The sequence below is a fragment of the Centruroides sculpturatus genome, unplaced genomic scaffold (assembly GCF_000671375.1).
Source record: "Centruroides sculpturatus isolate CEXI.00-Female unplaced genomic scaffold, Cexi_2.0 scaffold182, whole genome shotgun sequence".
Lineage (NCBI taxonomy): Eukaryota > Metazoa > Arthropoda > Arachnida > Scorpiones > Buthidae > Centruroides > Centruroides sculpturatus.
Genome location: NW_019384651.1, coordinates 384,603 through 409,775, shown reverse-complemented (window position 1 = coordinate 409,775; position 25,173 = coordinate 384,603). Strand labels below are relative to the sequence as shown.

Genomic DNA, 25,173 nt, shown 5'->3' with positions numbered 1-25,173 from the left:
ACGGACCATTGAAAGATTCCTGGGGATTCCTTGACCCGTCCGGATTCGATCCCGGGTCCCCAGAGCGGTAGGCTGCCATCTTGACCGCTCGGCCATCCGGCCGTCCGGTCAGACGACTCCCCGAAAAATCCCAGGAATTTTTCGACCCGTCCGGATTCGATCCCGGGTTCCCCAGAGCGGTAGGCTGCCATCTTGACATCTCGGCCATCCGGCCGTTTGGGCGTAAAGCTAAACATCCAAAAGACCAAGGTCATCACGACAGTGAACTGCATGGGAAAGTGACAATAAATGACTTCGAACTAGACATTGTGGATGTCTTCATCTTCCTTAGTTCAAAGTTAAGCATAACAGGAGAATGCACAGAGGAGATCAAACGAAGGTTACCCTAACCCCGCACCGCTCTAACCAAAATGAACATCTGGAAAAGCCGAGATATCACAATATCCAGTAAGGCCAGACTGGTCCAGGCAATTGTGTTCCCAATCACAACCTACGGCTGTGAAAGCTGGACAGTAAGAAAAAGCGATAGAAGGATAGACGCTTTTGAACTTTGGTGTTGGCGGCGGATTCTCAGAATTCCGTGGATAGCTAGAACAACTAATAAAGCAGTCCTGGAAAAAGTTCGGCCACTAATCTCCGCGGGAGAAGAGTGGCCGAACTTTTTCCAGGTGGATTGATAACATCAAAGCAGATACCCACCTGGACCTCAAATCCCTGAAAGACTGGGCACTCCACAGAACTCGCTGGAGGAAACTCGTCTATGAAGTCACCAATAGTTGTACACGACTCAATGGTTGAAGAAAAAGAACACACGTGTAAGCACTAACGAAAACAAAATAATTCAGTTCGTAATCACGACCTCTAGCGTCAAATTTTTAAAACTTTCCACTAACGCTATTCTAAGTGCTCGTTCTTTTATTCTTCCGTGTAACTCTGCGCTAGCGGCATCTGTTTAAAAATTCCTGTAGAACGCGTTCTTACATTCCAGCTTGAATGCACACCGTCAGATGGCAAAAGCGTCCTCTTATAGTAGTAGTTTACGCTGGAAAGCAACTTCCATGGCTCAGATAGTTTCCTTTCAGTATCCATTATGTGGTTTTATGAATGAAAATTTAGGAATGAAAGCGCACATTAGTGCACACGATGATAAAATTCAATCTCGAATATTTTTCGAATGGTAGCCCGCGTTCTGGTTCCGTGGCTACTTTGAATGCTTTCTCGGCCAGACAAGTCTATCTAATGGTTAAATTTTACAATTAGAACCCTTCTTTTAAGTTTTGTCTCTAAAGAATGCATATTTTAAAATCGTAGATTCCTCCTTCACGATACTATCGATAGCTACGGTACGAACAACGCCATCTTTTTCTTTCACTGTCGATCCCAAATGCCTTCAAACAGCAGCGCACGCCCGTAATGGCGGAGACGCGAAGCGACCGTTATTAACGAACGCGTCCTAAGCTAGACGCACATGCCTGTATTATAACGTAGGCTACGTATCGTCTGTATTCAGCTTTGGATTTTTGTTGCCAAAATTTTGCGTTTTTTCACAAAGGCAAAACTTAATAAAGCCAGTCGTGATGGGTTTTGGCCATAAAGCAATATCTTTATTGTGTTTGGTATCATCATACTGTATAGACTGCTGTCTGTGGTAATGACATCTGGTGATAATGTAGAAGTGAAGGTATATTATCTGTTCTATTTTATTTGGTGATGCTGCTGTTATTTTTAGACTCTCTTAGATTTTAATCGCAATAACATGTTGTAGAGGTTTTTTTTTTTTTTAAATTCCACTTCTCTAATTTTTAATTCTTTTTTGAAACCCTGATTAGTACGTTCTTTTCAACGTTCTAAAATATTTTTCTTTAGATTTATAATGCATAATTATTCTGTACTCTTAATCGTCTAATCGTTTTTCCATAAGTAAAACAATAACTGAATATACAAGGAAAACACTTCGCAAATTAAGAAAAATTAAAGAAAATCACCATTTAAATTTGTTTAATTTCATTGTACCAAATCATGTTAAATTAAAATAAAATATTCTAATAATAAAATACCTAGTACCTACTTCAAATATTCTTGTTTTATTTATTCAAAAACGTGTGAAATTTATACATTTAATAGTTAATACACTTGTAGCATACACGTTGACACCAGCAATCAGCCATATTACTTTCTGTTTGACTGCGTTGCGCCAGTGCGTTCTGTACCACACAGGCAATCTATTATCCCCAGATATGGCGACAAATTTAAATTTCGATATTCTTACTATAGGAATGAGTTTATAAAAAATTGGTTTGGGACCCCAGGCAACTGTCTTTTTTGCCCATGGGTTAATATGCCACTGTTTTATCATTGCAACTTTAACGTTACCTGCTCATTAATAAGTTACAACTTAATTCAACATAAAAGGTTCAATCTGATTTTCCTTTCATGACTTCCTATGTAACTATATTAACAAAATTATTATTATTTGGTACTTCTGGAATAGAGTGCAAGGGATTTTTGACTCATCATGTATACTTGAAACTGGCATTGTACAGAAGACATCTTACGTTTTTGTTATGAACACAAATCTCTATGACTTACTTCCATTTCCGAAAATTTTTGTAAAATTAGTGGCTGTGGCACATACCAGAAAAGGAAATATAAAAAATAAATTATAATTTTGAATTTGTCAGACTATTTTGTTTAAAATACTAGAAACAAGATGCATGATTTGATGGAAACAAAATTTTCATATTTTAAGCTGAACATTTCATCTTTAAAATGTGATTGCAAGTTTTTATTTTTAATTTTAAGTTGAATTTATCATTTTTAATGAATGAATTAAAATCTAAAATAAAGTTCCATTATCATATTAAAACTTTCATTAAGTCTTAGTGTGTTCTTATAAGTACAAATATATTATATTCCTACAATAATCTATTAAAAGGTTTTTGTCAGAATTATAAATTAATAGTTATATGAATAATTATGATTTTGATTATATAGTGAGGCAGATTAACCTTACAGCTTTTAAATATGGCTCACACCTAAATCTTACGGGGTGGAGGGAATGATGTTAGGCACACATGCTGTTTAACTCACAGCCATTTAGTAACAATTGAAATTAGTGTAAAATAAAAATACATTTTAAGAGAATCCTGAGTTACATCAGCAATCTTTAGTATTAAGATTATTGCTTGGTGTGGTGTAGCAACTTTAGGAATGATTGGCCAATCATTTCATATTTCTTTAAGATAAATGAGGCAGGACTGACAGTAAACTCAGCTTGCTACATCGAAATGCTTCACAACCTTCTTTAAATAAAGTTGTGCCAGTTTGATGTTGAATACCAGAATCTGATTTCAAGGGATGGGAACAATGGCTGACACTAAGAACAATTCAAGACCTGTGGCAGAGTTGGAGCAGACATCAAGAATGAAGTGGCAGCAATTCCCATGAAATATTGCAGAAAGTCATACAAAGTTTTAGGAAATGATTGCAAGAATGTGCAGACAACAGGCACCACTTCACAGATACAATATTCAAAAAGTGATTATTTACAAATCCTGTGTTAAATTCTTTGAGGTTAAGATACAAGATGATGATAAATATATTTAGCATACTTACATAACTTTTATGTTATTTTAATTTAAAAACCATCAGGTTAATTTGCCACACACTGTATGTGCAGCTTTGAAAAAAATTTGAATAAAAACAAATATAATAAAATTATACAAAAAAAAGAAATCCAAAGTTAAAACACAAATTTATTGCATGCAATATACACATTGTACATATTTTCAACGTGAAGAAATACATACATACAATATGCAAACAGAAGCATTTCTGACTCATTTAGTATCCAAATTATTCTGAAAATTTTACAGTTTTGATGAGAATCATTTAATTCTTTAAACCATACTGAAAAGAAAATAATAAAGAAATTAGAATTTTTTATGTATGAATATTTAAAATTAGTTAGCCACATAAAATAAAATAAACTTCTTGCTATTTTTATTTCAAAAATACCTTTCAATTAGAGATGCTCTCATGTTGCTTGTGATTGCAGATGGTTGTGCTTCACTTAATTTAAAAACACTTTCAACAACTGATAATTCTGTGCTTGTTGTATCCATTCCACAAAAAGCTATCCAATCATTTACTACCATTCCTGCTCCTATGACATCACTTCCTCTATTGACTGTTCCTGCCTAAAATAATAAAAATTATATACAGTATATAAAAAACTGAATAGGAAAAAATGAAGTTACAAAAGTTAACTATAGTTTGTCACATGACTGCTTTGTTGGAAGGCAAGGCTATACACACTGTCATTGCAAAAAAAAAGTGTTCCATGAATAAATGTAGTTGTAAAAGCAAGGGACTCTTGTGCAATTCAAAGTGCCATAACAGTTTAAGTTGTTGCAATAAATAAGATTGTATAACGTTAATCACATAATTTATGTGTAAGTTTATTATTGTATTATTTTCTTTAATGATTAGAATATACTGTTCGTTTTAAGTTCAACAGTTTATTTACATGTGCTATTACTTAAGCTTTCTCCTATTTTGACATATGAAAAAGTTGCATTTTTGTCTTAACATAATAAAAATATTTTTATTCAACATTCAGTGCATGCTGAATGTTGAAATTTGCCGGTGTAAGTGAGAAATAATGATATTTAGCAAATATTTTGTACATACACGAAACAACTGTGTGAATGCTGACATTCACCAGATATTGGTCATTCACAGTAACATATATATTGCATGACATGTACACCACAGAATCAGAGGTATGACCAGTTTCATTATGTTCATTACTTTTCTTCATTTAATTTTCATCTTAAATATTACACTATGCATGGTATTATATAGTTTAAGAGGATTAATAATGATCAGACAGACCCTGCTTTAGAAGTGTAAAATTGTATTTAACAGATACAAATTACTATTCTTAACTTTCTGTTGCTTATTTTATATTTAAAGTATATATTTAGACCATGTACTGAAAACTGAAAAACCAGAAATCTGGACCACTTCCAGTCCCAAGCTTGCTGTATGTGCATTTGAAAATAGTATATGCAAATGCAATCAAACTTTCCAAAAGTAATCTTATCATCCAGGAGTTCAGTGACTACTTTTTGTCCAAATAAAGTCAGTTCTCCATCTACAACAGGATGACTTATGTATGACATATGTATTTGATTTATAAATATTTGAATACATGAAAATATAGATGAGTCTGCCAAATCAAATGCATAATAACTGGTGATTATCTTTTTATATTACAAAAATTAATATATTCGAATATATTTTACTACTAAGAAATCATTTCTATTCTACCAAGTGAATTAATCTGTTTCAACAGCTATCAATAAAACTTAAAATATTTAAAATGTAACAAATACAAAATTCATACTTTTATTATTATAATTAATAAACATCATATGCATAAACTAACATAGTGTAACAAAATATCTCCATGCAATATAGTTGTAATGACAAATTTAATGCTGTTTATAAAATAATGTTAATATAGGATGATTTATTCAATTATTACACTCAATAAACTCATCTAAATCAACTGAATTCAAATATTAGCCACTGTAAAGACTAGCATTAAGTATTAGATACACTGTATAGAAAAAACACATTAAAATTCCTGAATTAAATCTTTATATGATATTACATTTATATTGAAATTTTTTGACGCTCTGTGAAATTAAAAGAGTTATTGTCAATTTCCTATTAAATATTTAATTTTTTCACATTTATGTTTTTATATATGATACTTATGATAGAACTACAGCCCTACTCTGATAGCTGAACACTGTGTACCAAAATTCCTGCTAAAACGATGTTTTTTGGTACAAATCTTCAGAGAAATTTGTATTCTCAGTATTAAGCTTAGTTCACACTGAGCACAATTTGCTGGTGGAAGCAAAAAGCAGAGCAAATAACACGTCAGATGTGATGTCGTTTATGGTGAATTTTACTATTTCACAAATTGTTTTGAAGTTCAGAACTGAAGAGTTTTTTTTGCTAGCAAAAAAAATTTCACCACCAATTGTATTCCTGTTAGTTGTCACTGGTTCTTGTTGTTTTCAAGATGGCTACAGAAACTTTCTCATGCAACCAGGGTGGATCTAGGTTTCTCAGGGCCTAGGGCTTATTGAAGTTTAACGGGGCCCCATTTACAATAAAACAAATAGGGTAATAATATAATAATAATAAACTATTTTTTACTACACAATAAGTGCTCATTGTTAATGAAAAAGTATTAAAAATTTATGATGATAATTCAATTTCTGTGGGCCCCTGAAACTTGGGGCCCAGAACTTAAGCTCTATTAGTCCCTATGTATATCCACCCTACACGCAACAGAGTAAATGTTGTAACTATGGATTTTTAATATTCTTCTCACCCAGCATCATTTTCTTTTTGAAATATCTTTCTTTCTCAATAAATAAATAAATGTAGTTAACAATGAAATATTGGAAGCAGCCTTTTTTTTTTTTTTTTTTGAGATGATAATAATTCAATGTTTTCTATCACTTGCAAATGATTGGCTCTTTAAAATTCACAATCGCTTTTTGTTTTTGGTTGTATGAGTCAATTTCTCTATGTGAATAAAAATCATTTTTCGCTTTTCTCATTCACTTTTGCTATTCGCTCAGTGTGAACTAAGCATTACACATACTTTTGATGTGCATTTATTAAAAAAGTGAAAAGTTATGCTAAGGTGAGGTTAGCCAGGGGTATAGAGTTTGTTATCACTCTTAATACCACTTAATCGGTGGTCAAGTTTGGAAGGCTTGTCCACAGCATCGTAGAATGGCATTAAATGATTAGAAATGTTAACCAAGGAAAGTGGAGACTAGACAATCCGGAGATCATCTTCTCCTTTTGTCGGACTCCCAACACCAAATAGGGATGAATTGTGCCCTATCACACGTTAATTAACACTGACGAGTGAGGAGGGTACGTAGATTCAGGATAATACGTTGATGTGTTCTCGAGTCATTGAGGAGACCATGATAAAGCAACAATAAATTTAATAGACAACAAAACCAAGCTACAGAGATACAATATGTCCTACACCTCTTACCTAATCTCACGGAGAGAGAGAGAGTTTACAATAATTGACTATACTACCTCGACTTGAACTTGTTATTCTAGTCAGTGATGCGGTCTTAAGATACAGGATCAACAATGAGTATTTTTGATGTGATTGGAGATGGATGGAGGAGGATCTCCAGGGAATAGAGGTGCACAAAATAAAATGAGGCAGGACCTTGTGGAAATCTTTAGGAGGTCTGTTACACTTCATAACCTCTTGAGAACTCCTCAATTGCAGGAAATGGATCGCCTTATTCATATGTTTTGAACCAATCAAAATGAAGGGTTCTTGGTACGTCAACAGGATGTTCGGGGAAGTACAAAGGGGGTGGACATCTAGATGGGCGCCCAACTTTGTGTGAAGGAAAATTCAACTTCCCTTCTGTCATAAAAGTGACAAAATGTTTCCCCTTTCATAAACAACATGTGTGCATCTCACACTAAATTATTTACTACAAATTTTGAAGAAAAATAGTATTTTAGCATGTCTAGCAAAATTAGATAGTCATTTCCTTCATTTTCCGATGGAGGAATTGACTTCATAATGAATGGATTAAAACTTCATGGATCTGTTATTGGAGTGTTTCTCGTTTTAAGACCACACAGAATTAAAATTTCCAAAGAATAAAATTAAATATCTAGGTTGAATCTCAGATTAGTAAAACTTGGAAGTAGAAAGAAAATTTTTTTCTGGTTTCTGTTTTCATTTTACATATATAACATTAGTGCAGTTTAATGATTTTTATCATAAAATATCAGTACAATCTAATAAATAGCATTTCATTTTCATTGCTTCTACTGCATACTAAAGAAAAAGCAATTCATATTCTAATACAGAGAGGACTATACAAACTTATTCATTGCATTACTGCTTACAAACATATTCTTTAATGACCTCATTAAGTATTATATTAGTTAATAAGATAATTAAAATTTGTAACATTTAATATCATGTTAAAATCTTATATTTTATATGTAAATGAGTTTTTGTGCAGTATTTTATTGTCATTGAAACAGATGGATGAGTTAGAACATTTTCCATATGGAATGATTAAAAACATTTCTTCATAACTCTCTTCATTAAATTGTTTCAAGTAATGAGGTATGACAGTATTAAAATTTGTTCAAAGAATGTATGTACTGATATGACAATCAGTACATATCATATTATTATTGTTTGTTTTATTATTTTTCATATATACAGAGGCAACTAACATAAATTGCACCATTCATAAAATTCTATTAAATGTGTTTATTTTTACTTTCCCAGATGTTATATATAATGGAGGGAAAGTATGGCAAATCAGTCAATTACCCCCAGATTTTTACTTTTGGACTCGAGACATTGAAATGTCAAGAAATGCAAAAACATTCAGAGATAATTTCTGTACGTATAAATATTAGTGTGTGTGTATGGGGGGGCACAATTTTGTTCAACCTCTTTGAAGCTTAATAACTCCTGTGCTTTTTGTCAAAAATTTCTGAAATTTTGCAGGGAGGTTTGTTTATTAGAGAGATTGATACTATTAAATTTTGGTAACTAAAGGTCAAGGGGGTGGGGAGATGAAGTAGTGAAGAAGATGTATTTTCAGTATGGTTAGCATTTACAATTTTTTATAAAATCCATCCCTACCCTGAAAATTAAGCTTACTACCATTTTGTAATAGTTAAAAATATAAAAATTTTTTAAATAAAATATCATAAGGATCTTCACTCAGGAGCAAAGACAACAGCAGAGCAAGAGAATGAAGAGGTATTGGGAAGAAAAAAAGAACAAAGGGAAGGAAAGAGGGAAAAGCAAGTCATAATTAGTTGTTTGTACATGGTCCAAAGATGGCCAGAATTGACACAAAAAGAAAATATCATAACAGATGACAACACCAAATGTTGCTCGATTTTTAAATTAAAGTATCATTTTGCTGCAAACCTGCAAAAAAACAAAAATATTCATCATTCGTGGCATCATAAACATGAAAACATTTCTCATTAGATGACAAGGTCTACTGCAGCAATGTTTCTGACAAATGTATCATCCATTAATATAAAAACCTATGGGAAGGTGGTGTACTAGTATAAGTAAAATGAAAAGTTTCACAGTTAATACTGTGTAAAAAGTAATTGTTACTTTGAATGCTGAAGTTTATTCACATTTTAAATAGCACAGAAAGTGTATTGTCATCAATCAAAAATTATTGCAAAGGAAACTTAAACATGGCAATACTGAAAGAAATGCTGAATCAGCAGCTAAATGTGCAAGTATACCATGCCAGGAGAGAATAATGAAGTGTCTTAGCATGGAGAACATACTGCATTACTTCCAAATGAAAGTAAAGTGGGAAGAGCAGGTAGGCATAGAAGTGAGTGCAAGAACTATTTAATGTGATCTATGCAATATGGATTTAAAGTTTACCATCTGTATAATAAGCCCTTATTGACAACTAAAATGTACAGACAGGGATTTATCTTGGCTAAGTAACATGCAAACTAGTGTGCTGACATTTGGGATTCTGTTATATTTTTAGATTAATGCAAATTTAACCTGCATGGACCTGACAACAAACTATCTTAGGCATAGAAGAGGCAAACTCTACAGCAGAAGTTGTTTGATGCAGACAATAAAGTTTCCAATGAGTCAAATAGTGTAAGAATGTGTACTTAGTAAAAGTATAAGCAGACACTTTATAAATGGGTCTGTAAATGCAGTTTGTCAAAAACATTAAACTAATTTCAGTAATCAAGGAAGAATTTTGTGACACAAAATCCTACATCTTCCAGGATGACACTGTGCCAAGTCACCACACCAAGATAGTGAATAAATTATTATGTGCCCTTTCTCTACAGTTTATTAGCATTATTTTCATTTAAATAACAAAAAAAATTGCTGTTTAGGTAAAAATGTACCTACAAGAGTCCTAGAGCAGATACCTAAGTTAGCAAGACAACAGTCCTGATCTATAGAAAATTGCTAGCATGTTATGAGCATTAACACAGGCCTGAAAGTAAAAAGCAACTGAGTGTATTAGAAAAGTTTAGTAGCACAATCTTGTCATAGAATACTTAAAAAAGTCATCCACTCTACACTGGAGTGCTGCAAAGCTATTATTAAGGTTTAAGTTGGCCTTATGAAATAATAGAATTCCATTCAACAAGAAATAACTGTTCATGTTATGTTTTTCAAGTTTACTTATGCTATGAACCTTTTTACTTCCACAACCATGAATGGCAAGTTCTCATGATAATGCTCACTAACAATACTGATGAGGCTCTGGTGTGACATAATACTTATGTTTGATATAATATTATGTACAATAATTTTCATTTTGTTGATTGAATCTTCTTGGTTTCCTCTCTATTTTACATAGGTTTCATTAAAAATCACAATCACATCTAAAATATTCTACTTTGCAGATCTGTTGAATGCTTTTTGATATATACCATAGGTAATGCAATTTCCAACATGTTACTGTACAATTTGATAAATTATAATTTATAAATCAAGAATCTTTCAGTTTATAATTTTTAACTATAATTTAAAAAAGTATTATACTTACAACTAAAGGAACTTGAAGTAATGACGATAATTCATCTTGATCCTGAATTGATGTTCTTGGGTGTACCTATTAAATGCATTAAAGAAGGAAAGTTTTAGTATTTTTATAGTGAATACATACATTTCAATGCATTTAACACTTTAAATAATGTTAGCACTAAATAGAAAACAGACAAACATGAATTTTCAAAGATTGATTCTGATGTTACAAAAATAAAAACTGCCATAATTTACTTAATTCAAAATTAATTTTTACATTATTAATTGTGTGTGTAAATTATACAATTAATTAATTAATTAGATTGGTTTATAAATAACACCATTTTAGCCTTTAAATAACCTGACTTTTAAGTCTTTAATTAGATAAAGACTATTATTAAGTTAATAATTGATAATTATAAAAAGCTTATTATTACTAAAAGTTTGGGAAAAGTAACTAAATAAAGATTACAGAATAAATAAATTGACTATGAGAAAATAAAAAACAATCTTTTTCTTCTTTTATTTTGAATGATGAGATGATGATAAACTTACAAGTTAAACTTATAACTTATATTTAAAATATTAATGTTAAAAATCAATGTTCTATTTTAAGATATTTGATGTAGGTTTTTTAAAAATATTCTGTATTCTTAACTTTGTTCCAAAAATTTTAAGTCTGATTGTAAGCTAAAGATAGTGTGATTAGAAACACCTTTTATTTATTATTAAAAAAAGTATTTCTTACCTGATGCATGTATTTTATAGCTGTTTAATATCACAGTAAAGTTTCAATAAATTTGTTACATGTACACTCAGACTATTTAAAGTTTTATCAGTGATTACATAGGATGAGAAAATATAACTCACTGCAATTTTACAAGGAGAAATAATGCAACACCTTTTACAGTGAATAAATATTTATTTGAGAACATTCTCAACCTATTCATTAGACCAGCAATGTATGAACTGCAGCCCCAAGCCAAATCCAGCCCATAAACATATTTGACACATCACTTATAAATAACTGAAATATGCTTACTCTTTGTAATTATGAAATATACAAAATATTTGTGGCTTATGCACAATTTGGCTTGGTAATTGAAAAGTATGGGACCAAGAAAGGGGATTAATAACCAATAAAGTAACAATTTGCGAGACAAAAAGATATTTAAGCCCAGGCCACATGGATACTTGGTTCTTTGCCGTGGTGTCCCGTGAGGCTATGTCCCTGGCTGGGATGCTTCTCACAAGGTTCCACCTCCGTCCTTAGCCAATGTATCCTCTGAAAGTTATAGACCTTCAATGAGAGAAACTTCAGAAATTCTGATCTGCATTCACTGGACATTGTTTCCTGTTTGACAACTTGTCTTAGAATGCAACATTGGTCAGCAAAAGGAAACCACCTTCATCATTGGACTTTCTTCTTCTTCTTTGAAGACTATGTGCTGAAGTATACAAGGACTTCAATCTTTCGTGACTATAGAACTTTTTATAAGTAAATTGTCTAATAAATGGGTTGTGTTGTTTGTAAACGAGGCATGTATCACTGACTCAACTGCTCCCAAATGACACTGATTGTTACTACTCAGCAGTCCAGACGGCAATGGAGACGATGACAATATATATCGCATATTATCATTAATTACATTTTTTAAATTTCTCCCCCTTTGGCTCCTGCATAATCTGCTTTGAAGAAACATGCATAATCTGCTTTGTATAGATAAGTGTTTTGATGAAAATCATTAAATCAATGAGCTTTCATTAAAACAGACTTATTTCTTTTATTTAGTTTTTAACTTCATATTAAATTTAGCATAATAGGTTATATATTATGAAAAAAATATATTTTGAGAATGACAATTAATTAATAAGCTTTAGATGTGATCAGAGTTGAATAAAACTTTCAACATACACAGAAAATTCAGAAAAATTTATTGAAGCACCTTGCACTATGAACTTCTTGTATTATTAACCAAGAATGAAGGTTGTCAGCTAGATCATCATAAAACATCATTAATTTTGCAATAATAATGATTTATTGACAAGGAAATAATTCAAATATTTTCTTCAAATAATTTTACAACTTATTCAATGGAGAAAAAAACCAATATACACATAAATAAAACCATATTGTTCAAGAATCGACTGCACTTATTGTACTTGTTAGGCCATTTAATTTATGCCTGGACTTTCTGGAAGTAGTTCAAATGCTCAATATACCATTATACATAGCAACACAGATCTTTTTAATTTTAATGCTAATAGAGTCACTTCTCAACTTATGACAGGGTTCAGTTCCACAATTTTGGACGTAAGTCGAGAAGTGACTGTATAACAAAACAATTAGCCACCTTACACAAGCACATGCAAAGGGTAACTATGCTAAGTGCACAACAAAACTAAAGATGACGCAATCGATTGCAGAAGTGTGCAAGATATACTTGTACAATAGAATGTCGATTATCTGAATGAATTGGGGACTGGGGTTGTTCAGAAAATAAATTTTTTGGATAACCGATTATGTACAAAAAAATACATTATTGATATAGTTTATTAGTATATCCCAATAATAGCATATTAATATATCCCATGTTTAAATTTTTCTCCATTGCATGTCGCTTCACATTAATTTTTTGTTGACGTTAAACCTAACAAAAATTTTTATAATAATAATCGTGGTTTTATAATAACAACCTGCCACTTAATTTTTATAATAATAATCGTGTTGTATCATTAAAAATTATTTCTTTATTTTGTACAGTACAAACAAAATAAATATATTGAAAACTATAGAAACAAAAAAAAAAATATTATACTTTAGAAGTAAATCTAGTATCAAAAACGTTCAATTCAGCATGACACAGACCGAATGGAATGCTTTCAGTTAACCGAAGTTTAGGTTGATTGACATTTGGATAATCGATGCTATACTGTATATGATATATATTTGATGAAAACTATAAAAAATTGATACATTTAAAAAAATTTTTTGTCATAAGTCAAGAAGTGACTGTATTTGTATTCCTGACATAAATTTTTATCAAGATGTAAGCAAGCATGGATAATCCACCCACATAAGAGTATACTGTATTATTTAGAATTCTATTTTCATTTTCTTAATCCTGAAGATGAGTCTAGTGAATGGATTTGATAAGAAAATGTTATGAAATAAATGTTTATTCACTGTGGAAGGTTTTGCATTTTTTCTTACCAAATAAAAATAATGCAATAATAATAGCTCAATTTTTAAATTGAGATTGCAACATAACTAAATTTCAATATTGGCATAAATTGAAAAATAAATATAATCTTATCCTCTTATTTCTGTAAGAATTTTCAAATAATGGTATATTAAAAGGGTACTTACCAAGCCACCTTGATTACTTAAAGCACAATAACTTCCAACAAGAACATTATCTGCTATTGTCTGTCTAAATACTTCAACTTTCAGTACATCAGCTATTATTTCTTCAGTTTCCTATTTAAAAATAAACAAAATATTAAAACTATTATGAATAAAATTATTAAATATACAAATAAAAATATTAAAAATTTTATTTATTTGAATTATTTTGAAAACTATTTGAAAAAATAAAATACCCTATCAAGATCAGGATGTGTCAGAGCAACATAATCATTACAAGCAACAACATTCCCTAAAGCAGATAACCTTTCTTCTATTCTCTGTATTTTTACAGAATCTGGAAGAGAATTTCTTAAATGCTGAAGTTCCTGATCAGTAGTTGTATTTGGAACTAGAAGACCATGTCTATTACCTGATAATTATAAAAAAAAATTCTGTATTCAAAACTTTCATCATTTTTATGTCTGAAATTTTAATTACAGATAAAAAAACTGAAGTTTAAAAATGTATAATACATTAACAGTTGATAAAAACTGCCAAGACATAAAATTTTTAAATTTACAAAATTTAAGAAGATTCTTGAAGTAGACAATACATAAAAATGTGTCTTCTCAAATGTATTTATTTTTTAATTGTACTGTCTCCAGAGGAAATTTTTAATGTTTTACATATTGAGGCAAATGAGTAGCCTTAAATGAAGGATCAACTCTGCTGTGGAACTGTTATTTTCCTCGTGTGCATGTAAAAGGACAAAGTGAGAAGACACATTTTTATGTATTGTCTACTTAAAAAATTTTCTTAAATTTTGTAAATTTAAAAACATTAACAGTATTAATATATTAGGTCATCAAGGATGAAATCTGTAGGTAATAACATTGCCAACCATTGAGTCTGACCCATCTAAGAGTGCCTATGAATTATTGTTGAAGTTTGGCATTAGCAAACAAACAATATTAACTCATTTAGCTCAAATTGGTAAAGTGAAAAAATTGAATAAGTGGGTTCCACATAAACTGAATGAAAAACAGAAAAAGCGTTTTAAAGTTTGCTTGATGTTGCTTTCTCATCATAAATCTGATCCATTTTTGAATCAAATTGTCACTTGTGATGAGAAATGGATCCAATATGACAATCGCAAACATTCAGAACAGTGGTTGGTCAAGGACGAATCACCAAAACACACTCCAAAGTGTGATATTCATCAAAAGAAGCTGACGGTGAGTGCTTGGTGGTCTAGCACAGGTGTGATCCATTATTTCATGAAACTTGGCTCATTGATCACAGCAGAAATATACTGCAACCAATTGGACAAAATGATGCAAAAACTTAACGAAAAACAGTCTAGACCAGTGTTCCACAACCAGTGTGCCGTCACATGGCAAAAGGTGTAACACGAACATATTCTGTTAATTTTACATATTCATATTCGTTTTACATTTTCTGTTAATTTCAAGTTTTATTTATATATTTTTATCACAGTTGTTGAGTTTCTTATGCTTGTATTTTATTCTCTGCCGCAGCACTGATGAAATAAGATGATGATTGTTTATTATTAATTACAAGCCATGCATTTTTATGTATTCTAAGAAATTATATATAAAATAAATTTGCTCACAGGTGTTGATGTCTGTTAAATAATAATAACAGGTTAGTGGCATTACGTAATTCTATTAATAGGTATCATATCATATGTTTTTGAGGGGAATAACATTTTTGTATGCCAAGTTGAGTCATGGGTGTGCCGCAAGTAGAAAAAGGTTGTGGAACATTGGCCTAGACTGGTCAACAGATCAACTCCTATCTTATTGCATGATAATGCTAGATCACACACTGCTTAAATGATTGTGACAAAACTACAGGAATTGGAGTTGGAACTTCATCATCATCCTCCATACTCATCAGACCTAGCCCCCACTGACTATCACTTCTGCAATTTGGACAACTTTCTAATAGGAAAACAATTTAATTCCGACAATGCTGTAAAACTGGCCTTCTAGGAATTCATTGACTCTCATCCACCATGGTTTTATACCACCAGCTTGAACAACCTGCCGCTTAAATGGCAAAAGTGTATAGACAATATGGGTGCATACTTTGATGAATAAAATAATTCCTTATATTTGTAAGTTATCAACCAACTTTGCCTTTTTTCCACAAATTTCATCCTTGATGACCTGATATTAATATATATAATACAATATACCAGTATACATATATACACATACTGGTATATTATATATATATTGATAGACACTGGTATTATATATTATATATATATTTATATATATATTAAAATATAATTAATATACAGCAAGTCTTCACTTAGCATAGTCGATAGGTTCTTGAAAGCTGTGATGTCAAGCAAAAATGCCAAATAACCAAACAAATTTTACCATTGGCTAATTGATATTAGCAACATATGAATCAGTTATTATTCTAATTAAATTGTGTTTGCATCCAACATTTATTTCCCACCTCATAGAACCAATTTTACTGTTTAGAAAGAAAATTTGCCAATGATAATTGTAAATGATTACAACTGTACTTATATCTTTCCTCAACAATGCTATAATGAAATGACTTTAAATGAGGACTTACTGTATATATGTTAATATGGATGGAATATATTCAAATCTTCAATATTAAAATAATTCTACATTTTTTTTCTTTCTAAATACCTTCAGAATATTTTTAAATATAATAATTGTTTATAGTAGAAAAAAGGCATTTATTCACTTTTATTCAAAAAACACCATGAATTTTTTGAAAACTGCCAATTGCTGGAAGGCTAATATATTTACAAAGATTTTACATTTTTTATTTGGTTCAATTTTTATTGTAAGAGATAGCATAACAGAAAAAAAATTGAAATCCTGTTTTCATTAATTCAGATTTTGCCTAAATGTTTTTTCTATTAGTTAGTGAAATTAAAATTATTTCAACTCAAACTTTTGTGAAAATTTAATAAAAGTTAAAAGCAAAGTTTTCTTTTTATTTGCTAAAGACTAATAATTCTGGGATAGTATATAAATTTTCGTCTACAAGTACGTATTTTCTAATATCAGGACATTATACTGGCTTTACAGATAATGCTACACAGTTTCACAGAAAACAATTTTTGTTTTATTTAATATACCTGGACACATACATAATATGTGTTTCAGACTCTTTTGTCCCGCCTCAGCAGGTATTTTTGTAGTACATTAAGGAGGGACGAAAGAGTTCGAAATGCAGTATTATGTATGTGTCCAGGTATATCAAATAAAACAAAAACTGTTTTCTATGAAACTCTGTAGCATTATCTGCAAAGCCAGTATAATAAGTCCTGATATTAGAAAATATGTACTTGTAGACAAAAATTTATATATTATAGTAAGTCAAGGACATTGAGGCATTTTAATTAAATTCTGAAATAGCTTTAAACTTAACATTTGATGATCTTCCATTATAAAAAATGATAAAATGAAATGTTTTATCAATTTTATTTAGGCAATGTATCATAAAATTCAACTAAGATATACTCAATTTACCAAATTAAACTTTTAATTCATAGATGCAGAAGCTGTTGAATTTTGAAATTTAATTTTGGATAATTACTTAATTATTAATTAGAAAAATAAGTAAGAGGGTTCAGATATATGCTTGCTATTCTGAAGGACCAGGATTTGAACCTAAGTTAATCTTCAGAAAGTTTTATGAGTAGTTATCCCATACATATTGCACTGTCCCTCACCATCCAGCTACACCATTACTGATCTATATTTTTAGATTAATGGGCATATTAAAAGATCTTTTGTGTCCTCAGATTAGAAACAGTTAAAAAAATTTTTTATAACATGTTTTTTTTATATATGCTCTACATTATACTAATTTTATAAGTTTAGAAATATTTATTTAGAAGAAATTACAAATTTTTATGAAAATAAAATAGTTTTGTAAAAAACTATTGAAATGTAAAAGACACGCAATTTCATTAAAAAATAATGTTATTATTGGTTTAAGTTAATCATAACAAACAAATAATTGAAAGCTCAAGTTGGTTACTAAATTATTGAAAATTTGGTATTTTTGAAACAGTGCCAGTAATTTTTAGTAATTCGAACACAAATCAATTATTGTATTTATTGTTTAAAAAATATGGCAGAATATGTTTGTCTTCGATTTAGATGAAAGACGAGTATGTAAATTTTGGTATTGTTAAATTGATTTAAATGTGATAATATCAACTGAATAAAATTTAATGATGAGATTTGCCAAGTGTCTGAATAAATACAATAACTGATTTGTGTTCGAATTACTATTGGAAATTTCCTAATTATATTCATAATCATGTTTTCAGTACAGATTTTCAGGACCACTAAAAGCATAAAAAATATCAGCAACTTATTTTTATTATTATATTTAATTCAATTTAATTATATATTATATTAAAATATAATTTTAAAATACTTGAAATGAATTATTGCTGATTTGAATCAGTTCAAATGATTTGAAACAGTTCTATACAGGAATTTTTTAAAATATAAACAAATACTATGTTTAGTTAAGTTAGAGAGATAATGCAATGTTTTAAAAATAATTTCATTACAGGTAATTATGTTTTGACACACATTATAACGAGCAATTATTTATTGTGACATCATTACAATGCCAGGCTGCAGGTTTTAACCATATTTTTAATTTATTTAATTTACAATATATGTTCTCCTCCTCAAATAAGTACTGTAGTGTCTTGCCCCTGTATATCATAACAATGGAGTCATGACAGTCATCTATTAACTGCTTTCAGGATTACATTTTGAATTGAAATAACGTGACTTCCAGTTTGCATCAGAAGTTCATATATAGTTAATTGGGGCCTCCTGCCCTTAAGGTTTCTATATCTGGTTTTGGAATTTCATCTACCTAACTCCATTCTTATGATTAAGGAAAGACAGATGGATGACAGTGGGAATTTATAGGTCTACAAGTTTTTCAAATTGCAGCCTTTATTGGGCTGCAATTTGAACTGATTCAGGATTTTGAATCATTTTTATCCAGTCCTCTATACCCACATCTATCAAATATTTTATATAAGATGGATTTTAAATGATTAATATGTTTCTAGGAGAAAAAAAAATCAAAAAATTATTTAAATTAGCACATTATTGCCACATTTATCTCATAATAGAAGAAAGTTTAATTTCTAATCTAATGCATGTCACCTAAAACTGATATTTGTGTATCTATCTTCTGCATAACTTGATAAAAAGTAATGTTAATATTTTATTTATCAAAATTTTATTAGCAATTTTATCTTTCATTTCATTTTCTGTTTGGAAAACTGACCATTAGAGATGTCACCTGGCATTTCAATCTGAAAGATATGTTCTGGTTATTTTTGGTAAAATATAAGATTTTTTTGAAAAAAGCTTTATTAAATAAAGTTAATATCACATTCCAAACAAATATAAAATCACATTTAAAAAATCTATAGTTGATTATGCTTTTTTCTCTTTCATTTAATAACTGCCTGTATGGATTTATTACAAGTAACACTGATTGCTTAACAATAATATTTCTTCCTAAATCATGATCATTTTCAATGTCATTCAAACACCTTTTTAAATCTTTGGTTGCAAACACTTTTTCAGAAGGGACTTCTTTAATTTCACCTTTTTTTTTTAGCTACATTGTTAAAACATTTTCTAAATCTTCCACTGAAAAATGTAAGAGAATGGAAACTTTTGCATTTAATGCAAAACTTTCCATTCTCTTACATCCTCTTCGTTCACATTTTTAAAACCTGTTGATTGAACTCTCTGGATAACGTCATTTCTAATCTACTGAATGTTATTTTCTTCTTCTAGTACAACTTATTCTTTCCTTCATACTTCATTTACTGCAGTACACCTCACTAAAACACACCTTACAAAGTATAAGCAACAACTAAATTACTCTAATGACACACCAAACTGTTGAAACAAACACACCTAAAACTTGGAATTCTTGATGAGCCACCATTGTTAGGCAATCAAATTGGATATTGGCCTTCAAATTTTAATATTTTTACATTAAATGGGGCTTAAAATTGCAGACTTTGTTACAAGAAGTAATATTAACCTGGTATGCCTGTATTTTATTGTCATTTATATTCAGAGTAAGTGCACAAAAGAGATAAGGACCTTAAGAGATGCAAGTGTTACTGCTGAATATGACCCATTCTGAAATTGCAAAACCTGAAGTTGACTGTGTTCAACAGCTGAACATGAATGATCTTCCATAATGTTTCTCATATGCAGTGTAGCACTAGGCTGCCAGAGTAGAGATCATCCATTTATATATATTTTATGATGATTATTGAGAATAGCACAATCTGTTTGGTTATATATTAATTCTATGCTATTTACATACCAAACGAAGAGTTTGGATGAAATCTCAAGATATCATAATTGATAATAGATCCAGTATGCAAGAGCAAATTCATATTCAGTTCCAAATATCTTTTTTTTTTTACACATACATATCTCAAATTTATCGAATTAAATTACTAAGAAAAATCCAGCAATGAGTTGCTTAATTTTCCCAGCCACATTTAAAGCTGCATGTGTGGTGCCATCTGTTATGATATTTTATTATTAAAAACTTTTTAAGTTTTTAAGAATTATAAAATGGCAAAAAGCTTAATTTTGAGAGTAGAGATGGGTTTTATAAAAAATTGTAAATGCTAATAGCAAGTAAAATTGTCATTAAGTCCAAACCTACTGGAGATACGCACAACTCCCTTTAAAGCTGAAGAGAGTGGGGGAGATAATCACCAAAATTTAACATTGATAATCCTAATAAACAAACCTCCCTGCAAAATCTCAGAAATTTTTGATACAAAGCCCAGGAGTTATTAAGCTTTGAACAAGATTGTATCCCCCACACACACACATTAACATCCATACATACAGAAATTATCCCCAAACTTTTTTGCATTTCTCAACATTTCAAGGTCCCTAGTCAAAAATGTAAAAATCTGGGAATCATTTTTTGACTGATCACCATACTTTCCTGGCTCTTATATATAACAGAGAGAAAGTAAAAGTCAAAAAAACCAATGGTATGCACATGACCTTTCACAAGATATAATCCACCAAAATCAGCCTATCTAGAACTCTGAAGACCCTCAAAAATGGATTAAAATTTAAAAGTGAAAAAAAAAAAAAAAAAAAAAACAGATATTTCTCAATGGTTGGCACTATATCTGTTTGACGAGCAATATATTGCAAAGGGTCACATGTAGATCATTGGTTCCTTTTGACTTTTTTATTCTTACAAGCACAATCTATAGATCGTGCTTGTAGGAATAAAAAATGGATGATCTTCGACAAAGTCCAAACCATCTCATTCAAAGCTGCAATTTTATCACATTTACATTATTAAATTATACATAACTTACCCACAGAAAGACGTCCGACAATGCGGCATCCAGCAATGGAAGCATGTATCACCGGAATGACATCTGCCAATTCTCCTTCAAAAACACTATTAATAAAAGCAAATTTATAGTTCATCACTTTATGCATAATCAGAATGTATTTCAATAGTTTTATCATTTCACCAATTAAACATAAATAACTCAAAGTTTTCGGTTTGAAATTGATTTAAGTCCAAAAATATTTGATTTATTTTTTTTAAATTACCTGTAAAAATTTTCGGAACCGCCGATCGCAACCAAACAATAAGTATTGGTCAATTTAGAAAAAACACCAACTTCATTATTATTTTCGAACTGAGCACGGACTGCCATAATTACTTATTTAAATATAATCCAGAAAAGAAAGATTAATAATTACGGATAGAGAAATATTTAAGCCTATTGGTTACAGTGATACAACAAGCCTCGTGTCGATTATTGCAATCCCCTCTGAAACGTCTAAAATCGTAAATGCGCCCTCTTTTAAATTGCAAGATATTATGAAATATTACTATAAATTTTCTGAAAAATTTTTATTTAATATATGTTATATGTAAACGCTATTAAAATTTTAACTTTAAAAAATTAATTTACAAAATTATTAAGCGCTAGCAAATTATTATTATTATTTTTTTTTATTTATTTATATTTCCGGAGAGAGCACTATTGCTGTGGTTGAGAAGGACTCAGAGTTGCCAAATTGGCTTTTTTCAGTCTGATTGGCGTCAAAAATTTTGTTTGGTTTTTATATATTTTAATCTGGCAACAGGAAAATAAGAAATTTCGCTACTCATCACTCTGCATGCCTACCTTTTTTTTTTCTTTTTTTTTTTAACTCTTTCCGCCCTGTGGGGACTAAGACGGCCTCTTTTTACAAGCCCATTATGGGTTCGGTCAGTCCCACAATGGGGCTGCCGGGTGGTGAGGGACGGGGCCCGACATATCTGAACGGACCACTCCCGAAAAATTCCTGGGGATTTTTTCGACCTGTTCGGATTCGAATCCGGGTCCCCCAGAGCAGTAGGCTGCCACCTTGACCGCTCGGCTATCCGGCCACTGCATGCCTACCTAGTAACTATTCACCTACGCTATACCTAAAGTGATTATAAATCGTTCTCAAAGTTATTTTATTTTTTATTTTCATTTATAATTATGCCTAAGTGGAAATCGACATATGACAATGACAGAAAATACAGTGTAATGATAAATAGAAGGATAAATTTCTTTGGATTAAAAAAGCAACCGATGGTTCTGAATCCGCACATTGCAAATTATGTAGGTGTACCATAGTCCTAAGATTATCCAATCTTTCAAACCATGACAAATCAGACAAACACAAGAAAAATACTCCATCTGCATATCAAACGGTTATTCCTGTCAAAAAAACCAGCAAGACAGTTGATGATAAAGTTAAGGAAGCCGAGTTACAGCTTTCAGTAAGTATAGCCTGCCATAGTGCAAAAAGAACAATCGATTACCTTGGTGAGATTATTGTGAGACATGGGTGTGGAAGTACTCTAGGCAAGATCAAATTGAACAGAACTAAATGCCTACTTCTGCTGAAAATTGTAATTTCACCTGTTTTGAAATCTGAACTTATTGAAGACTTAAGAGATAAAAGGTATCTAATTATTATGACTGAGTCAACTGAAGTTTTAACTCAGAAATATTTGTGTCTTTTAGTAATATTTTTTAGTAATTTAAAACAACAAATCACCACTGGTTCTTTAGGATTAATTCCTGTTCAAAAAGCAAAAGGAGAAAATACGAGGCGTGTTTTTGAAGTAAGTATCGTTTTGATATTAAAAAACACAACTGCAATTTTTTAAATAATTTTATTCTTACATGAAAGCTTGTATCTTAATATACTTTTCAACATAATTTCCTCTAATATGAAACCACTTTTCATATCGTACAACCAGCTTTCGAATTCCATCCTCATAGAAACCTGCCGCCTGATTTGCCAACCACTGCAGCAAGGCGTTTTGACATCGTCATAACGATGACTGCCTTTTCAATTGGAGGGACAAGTGGTAGTCCCTACCGCTAGATCAGGGCTATACATATAGGTGACTTAGTCGGGCAGCTTCGGCAATGGCAAATTCGTCAAAAGAATTTGCCATTGTCGAAGCTGCCCGACCAAGCCACCTACAATAGTAGAAAAATTTATCTAAACAATTTCACTGTGGTAAGGGAAAATTTAAAAAGTAAATTGACCCCTGATAATGTGTAAGCTTACATTTTGACTGAAAATGAGTTTTCGAAAGGCTAACGAAATTGCTTCATGCGTTTTGACAGTCAAAAGTTAAAGTCAGAATTTTAGGGTCGGTGCTCTATAGTGCCGTGTAAAAAGCCTTAGCTCGCAACTTATGAATACGTTTTTCTGTCATAAGCTTTTACTTTGCTACGCCCACATGTTTTATTTATTCATCTAGTTGAAGACAAATAGAACAAACGTCGACCCTTGGGGAATCAAATCCTAGATTATACATTTTGTTGAAAATACCGATGTGAAACTTTTAAGAATTAAATATTTTTATACAATATACCCAGCTTTATTTCATAAATTTTGTTACATAAATAATTTGATAGAAATTGTCGAGATAATAACACATTTACATTATTAAATTATACATAACTTACCCACAGAAAGACGTCCGACAATGCGGCATCCAGCAATGGAAGCATGTATCACCGGAATGACATCTGCNAAAAAAAAATTTTTTTAAATTACATTTAAAGTTTATTAATTTGTAAATTTAAAAATTTAACAGTTGGATGAATATTTAACTTCTAAAGTTTTATTTACATGTACAAAACTATACTGTTTAGTCAATCATGTAATTACTGTTAGTCTTATTCATTATGATAATAGAAAGAATCAAATTTTGTATGTTCTATGTTGCTTATAATAAACTATAAATATATATTATTGTAAAGTTTTAATATTTAATCCTTGACAATGATCAAAAACATTAGAGTTTATTAATTTGTAAATTTAAAAATTTAACAGTTGGATGAATATTTAACTTCTAAAGTTTTATTTACATGTACACAACTATACTGTTTAGTCAATCATGTAATTACTGTTAGTCTTATTTATTATGATAATAGAAAGAATCAAATTTTGTATGTTCTATGTTGCTTATAACAAACTATAAATATATATTATTGTAAAGTTTTAATATTTAATCCTTGACAATGATCAAAAACATGAAAGTTAAATCATAAATTCCATTGCAGATAGGTCATAAATATGTTTGAAGACTATACTTACATCATTTTCCGTATTTTTTATTTGATTTTGTACATCCTGTGAAACAATTAATTACAGTTTTTAAAGAGAGATTTGCTGATTTCAAAGAAATGAATTTTCCGACATGGATGGTGCAACCAGTTTTGGTGGATTTAGCTGATATATCCAATCTGCAATATCAAGAAGAACTCGCGGAGTTGCAAAGTGACGAATCTGTAATAACTCTATTTAATATTAAAGATGCGATGGCATGGCTTTGCGATGAAACAGAGGCTAAATACCCCAATACCACAAAATGTGCAAGAAAACTCTTATTACCGTTCCTATCTTCATATCTAGCTGAATGTGGCTTTAGTGCTGTGAGTGATTTGTTGATTAAAAAAAGAAATCGTCTGGATATAACACAACGTGGAGATTTGAGACTTAAGCTAACTAAGCTTGAACCAGATATAAAATCGCTGTGTAAAAAG

The 25,173-nt window shown here is 30.6% G+C and overlaps 1 protein-coding gene across 1 annotated transcript; it reads right to left on the bottom strand.

Moving 5' to 3' along the window:
- Positions 1–3,735: 3,735 nt before the first annotated feature.
- On the bottom strand, positions 3,736–21,909 carry LOC111626298 (eukaryotic translation initiation factor 6). Its single transcript, XM_023369621.1, has 7 exons — positions 21,674–21,909; positions 21,430–21,515; positions 14,243–14,418; positions 14,010–14,120; positions 10,662–10,727; positions 4,018–4,199; positions 3,736–3,909 (listed from the first exon to the last, which is right to left on the bottom strand). The coding sequence occupies exons 1-7, from the start codon at positions 21,778–21,780 to the stop codon at positions 3,900–3,902; spliced, it is 738 nt and encodes a 245-aa protein (XP_023225389.1). The 5' UTR covers positions 21,781–21,909; the 3' UTR covers positions 3,736–3,899.
- Between the last annotated feature and the right edge of the window lie 3,264 nt (positions 21,910–25,173).

Excerpts from the sequence above, each read along its gene's own strand:
- LOC111626298 (XM_023369621.1), bottom strand. The coding sequence starts at position 21,780 with ATGGCAGTCCGTGCTCAGTTCGAAAATAATAATGAAGTTGGTGTTTTT. Across the intron at positions 21,516-21,673 it reads GGTTCCGAAAATTTTTACAG|TGTTTTTGAAGGAGAATTGG; the intron begins GTAATTTAAAAA and ends TTTTATTAATAG. Across the intron at positions 14,419-21,429 it reads TGTCGGACGTCTTTCTGTGG|GTAATAGACATGGTCTTCTA; the intron begins GTAAGTTATGTA and ends TATAATTATCAG.